At 38.6% G+C, this 13,137-nt stretch overlaps 1 protein-coding gene and 1 long non-coding RNA gene across 2 annotated transcripts in view; one reads left to right on the top strand and one right to left on the bottom strand.

Annotated features, from left to right (window-relative positions):
• Positions 1-6,870, top strand: part of rin3 (Ras and Rab interactor 3) — a 31,037-nt gene extending 24,167 nt beyond the window's left edge. Inside the window, exons 8-10 of the mRNA XM_087290752.1 lie at positions 897-1,028; positions 3,969-4,132; positions 5,705-6,870. Of these exons, the coding sequence (XP_087146878.1) occupies positions 897-1,028; positions 3,969-4,132; positions 5,705-6,031 (623 nt within the window). The 3' untranslated portion in view covers positions 6,032-6,870. The remainder of the gene's footprint in view (positions 1-896; positions 1,029-3,968; positions 4,133-5,704) is intronic.
• Positions 5,705-9,857, bottom strand: LOC147840006 (uncharacterized). The gene is made up of 3 exons (XR_015513584.1): positions 8,255-9,857; positions 7,210-8,131; positions 5,705-7,113 (listed from the first exon to the last, which is right to left on the bottom strand). It is a non-coding gene; the product is annotated as an uncharacterized LOC147840006 (long non-coding RNA).
• Between the last annotated feature and the right edge of the window lie 3,280 nt (positions 9,858-13,137).

Raw genomic sequence — 13,137 nt, forward strand, 5'->3', positions numbered from 1 at the left:
AAAACTTGCTGGATAAGTTGGCGGTTCATTTCGCTGTGGTGACCCCGGATTAATAAAGGGATTAAGCTGACAAGAAAATGAATGAATGAATGTCCAAGCTTGTCTTTATATTAGTTCAGTATTGTTGTTGCAGATAAAATATAACACGGAAAACACACTTAAAATAATTTCCAGTAGGCTAGATATTAATTAACATTCATACAAACATCTTTACCAAAGCCTCTCTACTTGACGGTTGGTCTCGCACGTTTATCATGTTTGTAGTTTATTTACTCTTTCCACTTGAGTTTGTAGTTCTAATCGAACGCACATCCAATTTGCAATGTACTTTGGGGAATACTATCGGTTAGAGTATAGACGTTTCTACTCTTAAAGTTTTTACTGAAACCTTCGGCATACTATTTTCAACATACTACAATTTGGGACATACTAATTCTGTTTTCAAATACTTTTTAGGACAGAAAGTATGTGAATTGGGAAGCAGTGTTGGTTTTTTCCCAACATTCTTCTGAATATCTTGTTTCGTGTTCACAATAATAAAAAAAAATCATAGAAATAAAGAACTACTTGTGTGAGTAAAACATTTGGTAAACCCTTTAATATTCAAACACACCATAATAAGAATCATGATTTGATTAGTGTGCATTTCAACTGTTTTATTCATCCAAATCTGCCAAATTCCATGACATTTTATGACTGAATTCCATCCGTGTTTTCTCACCGCAGAGTTTATTCTCAAACCAGTCGTACGGGTGACTTTTGCTCATAACGCTCATCTTTTGAAGGAACGTGTTGTTGAAGTGCTTGTTGTATAATTAATGTGGAATGAATGATTGAATGTTGTGGTATTTTATTAATGGATGTATTTTGATTATTTCCTGATTGTTATGTAACAGGAAGGGCTCACGGGGCTGATGACTTCCTGCCTGTGCTGATGTATGTCTTGGCTCGATGTAACATCACCGCTCTGCTGCTGGATGTGGAGTATATGATGGAGCTAATGGATCCGGCGCTGCAGCTCGGAGAGGGTATGGACACACACACGCACACACATATCCGAGCCAAAGTGAATGTACATTGATACTGTAATAAAGTATGGACAGATTGCATGCTTGAAAGTACAATGCAACTACTTTATGTCTGTGTTTTTTGGGGAAAATCAGTAGAAAATCAAAGTGATTTCCACATTCTGAAGCGTTTAGTAAATGAGATTGAAAGAAATGATGCTGATTCAATATACAATATGCAATTGATTCATTTTGGGGGATAAAACGGCTGAACAGCATTCAATTCCTCGTATATGAATTAAATTAAATTAGATTTTATACAAAATTTGCATAATCACTTGCTTTTGCATAACTCGCAGCTCGCAGAAGTAATGAACAAAAAAGAATATTATGGCCATGGATGCAATTTAGATCATGTTTCATTGTCTAAGGGGAGCTAAAATCACTTTTATTAGGGGTTTAAACACAGTTGTGTGGCAGCAGTCTGTGAATATATCCAGCTTATAATGATAAAAATGTATACATTTTATTTTTCACATCTGCAGAAACACTTTTATTGACATTCAATTCAATTCAATTCAGCTTTATTTGTATAGCGCTTTTACAATGTAGATTGTGTCAAAGCAGCTTCACATAAATGGTCATAGTAACTGTAACAGTGTGGTTCAGGTTTTAGTGTTTAAGTTCAGTTCAGTTCAGTTTAGCTCAGTTCAGTCTGATTTAATCATTACTGAGAGTTCAAACACTGAAGAGCAAATTCATTGATGCGTAGCTCTACCAATCCTGAACCATGCGAGGCAGTGGCGACAGCGGAGAGGGAAAAAAAACTTCACCTGATGAGAGTGAAGAAAAAAAACCTTGAGGGAACCAGACTCAGTTGGGCACAACCATTTTAATTTCTCCGCTGGCCAAAAGTCTTGTGCAGAGCTTCATTCGCCGTGGTTTAGGCAGGAAGATGGCCTCAGCGAAGACTCGTCTGTCCCTGGAACGTCGCTGGAATCAGACTCATGTTCTCCACTCCCCACGACCATCAGCGCAGCAGCAGCTCAGGATATAGCCTGGTCCCGGATATGGAATCCTTGGGATCATCACGTCGCTGGTCTTGGATCCAATCAGTGACTCCGCATAATCTGAGGACCTCGGGATGAGTATCCCCAGGTGAAAATAGAGAATAAAGAGAATAATTAGCGTAGCTGCTGTTCATCGTGTATATAAGCAAGATGCAGAAGCCTGTGTGGAACCCGCTAGGTGATGCATTGAGTGTATGCTTTACTAAACAGATAGGTCTTTAATCTAGTTTTGAACTGGGAGAGTGTGTCTGAGCCTCGGACGTTATCAGGAAGGCTATTCCAGAGTGTAGGAGCCATGAAAGAGAAGGCTCGACCTCCTTTACTTGATTTTGCTATTCTAGGTACTACCAGAAGCCCTGAATTTTGAGATCTTAAAGAGCGAGTTGGTAAAGATTCTGCCTTGGTACATGTCATCAGAGTGTTAAAGCCTATATTTGTAAAAAGCATGATGAGTATAAAGCATTATTTTGCATGTTCTCCCTGCATTAGCGTGGCTTTCCTCTGGGTGCTCCGGTTTCCCCCACAGTCCAAAGACAAGTGGTCCAGATGAATTGTACCCCCAACCTACTCCCCATCATTCTTCTCTTTTCAGATGAGATGGTGGGCCAAACTAAAGGTTACAATGGGCCAACTTTGGCCCACGGGTCCTACTCATGTCTCTGCTCTAGAGACATCAAATACCTATTTTACGTCTTATAATAAGGGGCATAATAAGTCCAATCAATGCTTTTAGCATAATAACAACTTCAGATTTCCAGGTTTTAAGATCAAAACTTTGGGTCTTAGATATGACAGTAATGCACAAATTATTAGCAGCAACAAACTGTATGTAAGTATTTTAATGTTATCGGTCCAATAAGAAATGATCAAACAATGTATTGAGTTATTTCTGCTGGTTGATTCACTTCAGACGTGTTAAATGAGGGTTTTGATTGATACTTTCCACATGACATGACATTTTATGCTTAAGAGAAAACACATTATTATGGAAAAGGAAAAATTTCGGTGGTGCATTTGTCTGTTGTCCTGTGTAAGTTGTTGCTTTTTAAAATAGATTTCTTATTTAGCTGCATGTACATATCTGTTATTGACTTCCAGACATAAATAGACATCGGTTATCTATATCTGTCAAAGTTTAAGAGGGGTCTGGATGCAGACCTGGTGCAGTTGCAATCTGAGCTGCATGCAATGCTTTTAAATGCCCACAACTAACTCCACCCCTAATCCTACCACTTACAGTGATGTCACTAGCTCCATTGAGTGCATTATGTCTAACATAGCATCTCTGAATGCAATCTCACCTTGCATCATCAAGCCTGCATCCAGAGTTTACTTTACATATCACTGCATCCCTAAAAGTAAAAAAAAACTATAAATATTTAAATTTAGATTAGGGGGTGACACGGAGACTCACAGCACGAAGGTTGTTGGTTCGAGTCCCGGCTAGGTCACTTGGCATTTCTGTGTGGAGTTTGCATGTTCTCCCCATGTTCGCGTGGGTTTCCTCCGGGTGCTCCGGTTTCCCCCAACAGTCCAGACATGCGGTACAGGTAAATTGAATAAACTAAATTGTCAGTAGTGTATGTGTGTGACTGTGTATAGACATTTCCCAGTACTGGGTTGCAGCTGGAAGGGCATCTGCTGTGTAAAACATATGTTGGATAAGTTGGCGGATAATTCCTCTTTGGTGACCCCTGAAGAATAAAGGGACTAAGCCAAAAGAAAATGAAGGAATTCTTAGTTTCACAAAGGTTGAACTCTTCAGACAGAATATTGCCATAGTTAAAGACACAAATAAATAAAATGTTTATAATTGATTTAGTCTGCATGTCAGCTAGCATGCCAGCCAAAGTTAGTTCAACATAATCACCACATATCTGCATTTTTCTAGGTTCCTACTACCTCACTACCACTTATGGAGCTTTGGAGCACATCAAAAATTTCGATAAACAAGCTGTTACCAGACAGCTAAGTTTGGAGATCCAGGACTCCATCCATCGCTGGGAGCGTCGTCGTACCCTGAACAAAGCCAGAGCGTCTCGCACATCTGTCCAGGTACTATAGAGCCTTGTTCACACTGTCAGTTCATGTTTGATTTTTGTACATATCCAACTAGAAACCTGTTCGTATCTAATCTATACTGTGAAAAGCGGTTAGTTGACTTTACCTTTTTTTTTTTGTTTAAACCAAGTGCTCTTTAAAGCAATTAGCTGACTTTACTTTAAAAGATGAGTAAACCCATTGCCTTAAAGGTTCAAGACACCCTGGAGTACTTTTTAAAAAAGATTTTAACATATTTGTGTTTCTTCAGCATAAGTTAAGACAACGTTAGCATCTGTCAGCTGTAATTGTGGGGAAAACAGGATAATTTTGAGCTTTCATCAGCTAATTTCAGCTTTCAGGTTTAAGATCATTATTAGTGCAAAATCGGTGATGTAGCGCTAATCTGTGGAGTGATGATGTGTCCGTTTCTCATTATTATTTATAGCAGCGTTTTCTTATCCTATGAGAAGACCCTGCTTCTTAATTATTTATGAGAGCATGTGCTATCCGAAGGCAAGGCAGACCTATCAAGCTGTAAAACTCACTTACTGGGTGAGACCATGTCCACGTTCGTGCACGGCACGTGTTGTATGTGTTTGTTTCCATGATCCACGGGGTTTGTTGCATGTTTTCCCCTGTGATGCTGTCAGGGCCGATAAAGTAAAAATGTTGGCTTGCAGCAAGCGTTTTTTGCCGGGAGAGCTGTACAAGAATTGAAGAATGGTGGACCTTGTTATTTATCAGTTGAGTTTGTGACCATTCAGACACATCGTCATTCTGCTGAGTTCACCTACTGTATGTTTAAAATCCAGGGTTAATAGTTGAAATAGATAGGGCAAGAGATGTGCTGCACTGCTATCCACTGTGTCTCCATTCACAGGAGGAGAGATATCCTCTTCATTTGTAGTGTTTATATAAATACGATTATCTTTATAATTATATAACAATATAGTAATGTGTGTATGAAGCTACAAATGGCAAATGTAGCAGGGCATTAAATTAATACTGTTTATTTCTTTGCATTTTAACGTAACTATTTTATGTTTTGTCAGTTAAGTGGCTGAATTGGATGAATGTACTATTTTTAAAAGGAGGCTTGGAGGCTTAAATCCCTACCCCTAAACCCAATCGTCATTAGGGGATAAGCAAATCAGACTTAATTGAAGTCTTAATAAATTGAAGTCTTAATTAATTAAAGATTTAACAAATTTGCCATTAAATCAAACAGTTATGAATTGTCGGAGATAGCGTTGCATATTCCAAAGCAAATTCAATTAATCTATGAGCAGTCTGCTCATTCTTGTCCATGTCATAATTAATTTATATGACAATATTGCATATTATAATACAGTGACGATCATAACACTCCAAAATATTGTGTTGTCAAAGCCTAGCATAATGCTAAGTAATGCTAGTGGTTATTAGAGAAATGGATTTTAATACAAAACAATATTCCACTACCTGAATTTTACCTGAATACACTACCTTTACATAATTTATGAAAATGATTAGTGAAAATGAAAATCACTGGTCAGTCAACATTATAAATAACTTATTTACATATTTATTCCACTTTCCTGTCAGGACTTCATCAATGTGTCCTTCCTGGAGGCTTGCTCCAACACCAAGACCCTGGGAGTGCGTCCCAACACTACCGCGAAGGACCTGTGCAGTCAGTGTGCTGAGAAGTTTGAGGTGTTGGATCCCGAGTCCTATTGCCTGAGTGTGTTGGTGGAGGGCCATTACAAGCATTTGGCTCCTGAGGAGTTTCCTCTCGCAATCAAATCCACTTTGCACCACAGCGAGCCTCGCAAGGAGTATTATTTTGTCTACCGCCACGGTCGCTGGCCAGAACAAGAGTCTGTGGACGAGACTGAATCAACACCAACAGCACCAGAGAGTTTGATATGAAATAATGCATTTGTACATTTGTGTTGGTGACAGGTGGATCTTTAGCAAGCTGCTTGATCAGACAACTTTAATATATGAAAGAATGTATGTGATACAAAAGAGTGTAAGCTGACATTACAATGCCTAGCCACACAGCAGAATGTGCTATTTGCCCAGGGAAATTACAAAAAGGGAAACTGGCTTTCAGGGGACTGGCATTTCACTGAAAAGAACCAGGACTGGAATATGAAAAAGGATCTAATGTTTTTTTCTCCTACAGGAGCATGGTGAGCCTCACATGAACAGCCTGCCTTATAAAAAGTCTTTTTTTTTGAAAGTCAAGAAAATCTGTGCATACACGCGGCAGAGACATCCTTCACCTTACTCAGCCTTGACTTCAGCAGATCTGCGTAGTTCAGTCCTTGAAAGTTTCATGATTTACAAATGAAACTTTAAATCTCCAACAATGCAAATCTTTTCACATCTCAGGGCTCGGCCGATTGTGACTCATACCCTGTTTTTTTGGTGCTTATTTCTTCATTTGTACATTTTTTTTAAAGCAATGCGTCTTTACAGACCTTGAAACGACTGTGTACCTGCATTGCTCTCATATTATATATACTCAGTCATTTTCCATGCAGATATGCTCTCTGTGTTATATTTTCTTCATGTTTGGTTTGTATCTCACAAAGTATACGTTATAGTTTAGGCATAAGCTCTGCTTTTTTTGGCACATTATTTTAAGCAGCATGAATGCATTTGTATAATGGGGCTGCTTTTGTGTGTGCAACACTTGTCAAACCAAAGATTGGTGTTTGTTGTATTAAAAAGTATACTGGTAATAAATACTTTTTACATTATTTATGATGTGTGTTCACAGTTGGAAAGAGTAAATTAGTAATAATATGTAACTTTGAAGGCTTCTAAGTTTGTTTGGAGGTCTGATACAATACAATTTGCATCTAAAGTGGAAAACATTTTCATTTTCTCATAGCATATATTTTATATCAATTTCTCTGGGTCTATTTTGCTCTGATTGGTCAGTAAGTTTAGTCTGATTAATTGATCACTTACAGTACAGAGCAGGTCAGAAACCAAATCCCCTTTACCATATTTGTATTTCAGCACTGGAGGTTTCCTCAATTGTACAAACTTTAGGACAGTAATTATGATGTAGATTTTACAATATCAGTTTAAGCTCAAGTCTAATGGTAAAACATTTGAAGAACGTGATCAACCTGAAATTTCATCACAAGGACAACCTGAGCAGGTTCTTTCCTAAAGCTTTTACTTAATCAGATTAATTTCCCTATATCAGCATTATGTCCAGGTAAGGGATCAAAAAAGTTAAATTACTATGATTGTCAAATTAAGCGTAATAAAAGTTTTTTATATATATAAAAACATGTGAAATGTGTATTGGAATCATATCATAAGTTTATTTTATTGTTGACAATAATTACTGATCATATTGCTTTTGAGCTTAGGAACGCTGTGTCCAATCAATGCCTGAGTTTTTTTAAGTGATTTAATTCTGTGCTCGGTGATTTGTCTTGTCAGACAAAACAAAGTACAGATATGATGTAGGAGATTCATTTTGCAGTGATTATAATATGAGATTTTTTGAGAATAAGACCCCATCACACGACAATGGATTTAAGTCAACCCACAAAACAGTTATGTAATTTTGTTCTTTTGTCTGCACAGCATCGGCATTGTCAGTGCCTTGAAATATAAATAAGATATAAAAAAGGATAAATAAGAGCTGAAAAAACTAAAAATATTACCTCTTGCATAGACGTTTGTATGGACAAAACACCATTTTTTGGAAACTATGGTCATTGTTCACTAGTGTTGTCTTGATACTTGTCTCAGTAAATTTTCTTGATGAATTTTCAAAATATTAGATTCCCGATATTGCTTAAGGTCTGTTGAGCATGCATGTTCTTAAAGCCGCAAACATCAGCGGGTCTGTTTATGAGATGACATACAACGTTTTTAAAATTTTAGTGATGATTCCTGACAACACTATCGTACACTCAAACATTGTTTTTTTTGCTGCTTGTTTAAACTACTAATTTAAAATGAGCTTAACACAATTCTGAAGACTTTATTAGGAAACTTAATTTTTTTATGTTATGTTCAGTCCACTTAAATTTGTTACAATAATTTAATCTATTTGTGATGGGACAATATGAATAAATTGTGTGGAACCCTGCATTTTTTGGTGTACCAGAAGTTTACATGATGCTGTTTGTTAGCGCTGTAAAACACAAGACATGTCACTAGTATAGTTTTGAAAAGGGAAAAGTGTAACGGTCAATATGGAAAATGAAGCCCTGCCTAGTAGTACAGGAGCCAATCATCGATCGATATAGACTAACATTTCTCCAGGGGCAAAGCTCGGACCAGACATGTGTTTTTACGACGAATACTTGCTTCACAGACATAAGAAATATGTTCAAATAAAGCTTGAACTTTGTACTTTTAAATGAACCAAATGCACATAAAAAAAAACTAGACAACAAGACAACCAACGAACACATTAACAGGTACACACTTCAGATATTTTAAATCCACCATAGTGTCTTATTTTTCACTGTATGTCTGTACTATTTTACTAGATATTTTTCAAGACACTTTTATACAGCTTAAAGTGACATTTAAAGGCTTAACTAGGTTAATTAGGTTATAGGCAGGTTAGGGTAATTAGGCAGGTTATTGTATAACGATGGTTTGTTCTGTAGACTATCGAAAAAAAATTTGCTTAAAGGGGCTAAAAATTTTGACCTTAAAATGGTTTTTAAAAAAATGCAAAACTGCTTTTATTTTAGCCGAAATAAAACAAACAAGGCTTTCTCCAGAAGAAAAAAATTATCTGACAAACTGTGAAAATTTCCTTGCTCTGTTAAACATTGTTTGGGAAATATATATATATAAAAAAAAACTCAAAGCGTTCTTCAACTCTAGGTGTGACACTACACCATTTTAATCAAGGTTTTCGTTTCCATCAAAGACATTTCTTGAAGTCATAGAAGAATGAAAAAAAAAAAAAAAAAAACACAATTGTTGCAATTATGAGAACCTGTGCAGTGTATGATGCGAAACAACACCAGGCTCCATAATATAACGTTTGCTGTATGTGCAGTAACAGATACACACTTGTTTTCAAAGTGAAATCATGCAAATGAAACTGCTTTATAAGAGTGAATTTAAGAGCATTTACAACTACAGTGAATTGACAAGTTGCTATCCTAATGATGTAAGTGATTCAGAACAAATACTGCCCACGGACAGTTTTCTTCTTCTTTTCTTTTTTTTAAGAAACTCACATTAGAATGAGATTTAATAATACTATGAATCTTGTTTGTGGAAAAAGAAAACAGAAGTGGGAGTTTTACCTGTCAGATTTAAGAGAGCACCAAAGCCTTCGCTCCAGACTGACACGTGTGGGAAGGATATTTGTGCGTTTACCAAACATTGGGATTCTGGGTAGCGCAGCCTCTCTGGAGGCAGATGAGCTCAGCTATGTTTATTGCATATCAATGATAGAGGAATGCGGCGGGGTAAAAGGAGACGTTGATGCTGACTGTAATACACATGAGATGAGTGCAGAGGTGTGTGATGCAATGTGTCAAGCCGTTCTTCCCTTGCAGATGTGACAGTTTCATTAATGCAGCCCTGGAATTTGAAATCTTCCCCGTTTACAGTGTCATTGCATGAAAACCAGGAGAGCATTTGTGTGCTCAATGTTTGATTGTGTTGTACACACAAAAGTCTGCGTTTGTTTTAGGAGCTCGAACAGTTACGTTTGAATTTGATTAATAAATACTATTAATGTATTACTTAACAATTTGTGTTTTATATATTTAAATCCCCCCATATATATTCCAAAATCAGAAGTACTACATATATATATATATATAAATGTTAGTACCTACGTTGCTAACAAGTTTTTCTTTTCTAAACAAAGCATGTATGAGTTATGCTTGAATGACACTAGAATGAAACATTTAAATGGGGACAGTTTTTTTTTCTGCTTAAGGCCCTGTGTAAATATTTCTTTTTAATTTACTAAGTCTAAATATATTTATGGGTGAGATTTTTTAAATTAGCTAAAAACCAAAATATGTGCATTTTGTCTGTAATTACAAAGTCAAAATAATCACAAAAACAATAAAAAAGAAAGTCATTGTGGATGCACAAGGGTGCACATGCAGTATATTTTAAAAACAAACATTTGTGTACAGTGTACATTTTTGATACAGCATAGAATATCCATACTTGACAATGTATAATAGTAATTTAAAAAACCCTGTCAAATTGGGCATGATAAAATGTTTCCAGTTGCACATTTGTAGTAGTAAAGTGTTCTTTTAAATGGCACAATGAAGATGCATATATATATATATATATATATATATATATATATATATATATATATATATATATATATATATATATATATATATATATACATATATATATACCTCCAGTGTTACTTCAAATTATTACATCAGTTTTAATGAATTATACAAATATGCATGACCACATGGTCCTAAAACAAATATTATTCCCCTGAAATGTGATAACATTTTATTATGTCCCCTTTATGAACACTGATGTCAAAAAGCAAAATTTGAACTTGAATGTTGTAATTCATGAATGCTTTGGAATTCATGAATACAGATCTGAGGTATTAGGAGATTTAAAACAAACAAACAAATAAATAAATAAATAGTGCAAAATTGTAGCATATATAGTTAAGAAAATAAATTGTTCAAAACATTATTACAATATTATTATGTTCTTTTCTTTCATTCATTCATTCATCTTCTGCCACTTTTCCGGGGCCGGGTCGTGGGGGCAGCAGTCTTAGGAGAGAACCCCAGACTTCCCTATCCCCAGACACTTCCTCCAGCTCCTCCGGGGGGATCCCGAGGCGTTCCCAGGCTAGCCAAGAGACATAGTCCCTCCAGCGTGTCCTGGGTCTTCCCCGAGGCTGCCTACTGGTGGGACATGCCTGGAACACCTCCCTAGGTAGGCGTCCAAGAGGCATCCGAAACAGATGCCCGAGCTACCTCAGCTGACTTCTCTCGATGAGGAGGAGCAGCGAGTCTACTCCGAGCTCCTCCCGGGTATCAGAGCTCCTCACCCTATCCATAAGAGTGCGCTCTGCCACCCTTCAAAGGAAACTCATTTCGGCCGCTTGTATCCGAGATCTTGTCCTTTCGTTCATGATCCAAAGCTCATGACCATAGGTGAGAGTAGGAACGTAGATTGACCGGTAAATCGAGAGCTTTGCCTTTCAGCTCAGCCCTTTCTTCACCACAACGGACCGGTACATTGACAGCATTACTGCTGCCGCTGCACGAATCCGCCTGTCAATCTCACGTTCCATACTTCCCTCACTTGTGAACAAAACCCAGAGATACTTAAACTCCTCCACCTGGGGTAAGGACTTTTCTCCAATTTCTTCTGGGGATGGCAAACCACCTTTTTCCGGTGGAGCACCATGGCCTCGGACTTGGAGGTGCTGATTCTCATCCCAGCCGCGTCACACTCGGCAGCAAACCGCCCCAGTGCATGCTGAAGGTCCATGTCTGATGAAGCCAACAGAACAACATTGTCTGCGAATAACAGAGATAAAATCCTGTGTTCCCCAAACCGGACCTCCTCCAGCCCAAGGCTGCGCCTTGAAATTCTGTCCATAAAAATAATGAATAGAATTAGTAAAATTGGTCCAACATGCACTGGAAACAAATCTGACTTATTGCCGGCAATGCAAACCAGACTCCTACTCTGTTCATACAGGGATGAGATGGCCCTCAACAGATCGCCTCTGACCCCATACTCCCCGAGCACCCTCCACAGAATGCCGCGAGGGACACGATCAAATGCCTTCTCCAAGTCCACAAAACACATGTGGACTGGTTTAGCATACTCCCATGAACCCTCGAGCACCCTAGTGAGGGTATAGGGCTGGTCCAGTGTACCACGGCTCGGAAGAAAACCGCATTGTTCCTCCTGGATCCTAGGTTCAACCATTGGCCGGATCCTCCTCTCCAGTACTCTGGCATAGACTTTCCCCGGGAGGCTGAGGAGTGTGATCCCCCTATAGTTATAGCACACCCTCCGGTCCCCCTTCTTAAAAATGGGAACCACCACCCCAGTTGCCCAGTCCAAAGGTACTGTCCTCGACCTCCATGCGATGTTGTAAAGACGTGTCAGCCACGACAGCCCCACAACATCCAGAGACCTAAGATACACAGGGTGAATCTCATCCACTCCCGCTGCTTTGCCACTGCGGAGCTTGCAAACTGCCTCAGTGACCTCAGCTTGGGTGATGGGCGAGTCCACCCCTGCATCCCCAGTCTCTGCTTCCTCGATGAAAGACATGTTGGTGGGGTTAAGGAGATCCTCAAAGTATTCCTTCCACTGCCCGACAACATCCCCAGTTGAGGTCAACAGCTCCCCACTTCCACTGTAAACAGCATCGATGTGGAGATGCATTCCCCTCCTGAGACGCCAGACAGTTTGCCAGAATCTCTTTGGGGCCGACCGATAGTCTTCCTCCATGGTCTCCCCGAACTCTTCCCAGGCCCGAGTTTTTGCTTCCGCAACCGCCCAGGCTGTTCTTTTCTACAAAAGTTAATTCTTCAAAATTTTAAAAAGCTGAACAAGAATGAACAATACTTTTACAGCATTAAGTCAAACTCTAAAATTCTCCTCCTCCTGACATCCGCATCATTAAATCTCTTCCTCTGTCTAAATCCAGACTTGATACTCATCTGTTCAAAATAACCTACACATTATAATTGCTTACTACATTCTGTATAATTCATTCATTCATTCATTTTCGGCTTAGTCCCTTTATTAATCTGAGGTTGCCACAGCGGAATAAACCGCCAACTTATCCAGCATATGTTTCACGCAGCGGATTCCCATCTAGCCGCAACCCATCACTGGGAAACAACCAGATACACACTCTTTTACAAACATACACTATGGACAATTTAGCTTACCCAATTTTGGGCTTGTGGGGGAAACCGGAGCAGCCAGAGGAAACCCACGCGAACACGGGGAGGTCATGCCAACTGACCCAGCCAATGAATGTTCTGTCAAGA

The sequence above is a fragment of the Danio rerio genome, chromosome 17 (genome assembly GCF_052040795.2).
Source record: "Danio rerio strain M-AB ecotype USA chromosome 17, GRCz13ab, whole genome shotgun sequence".
NCBI classification, from domain to species: Eukaryota; Metazoa; Chordata; class Actinopteri; order Cypriniformes; family Danionidae; genus Danio; species Danio rerio.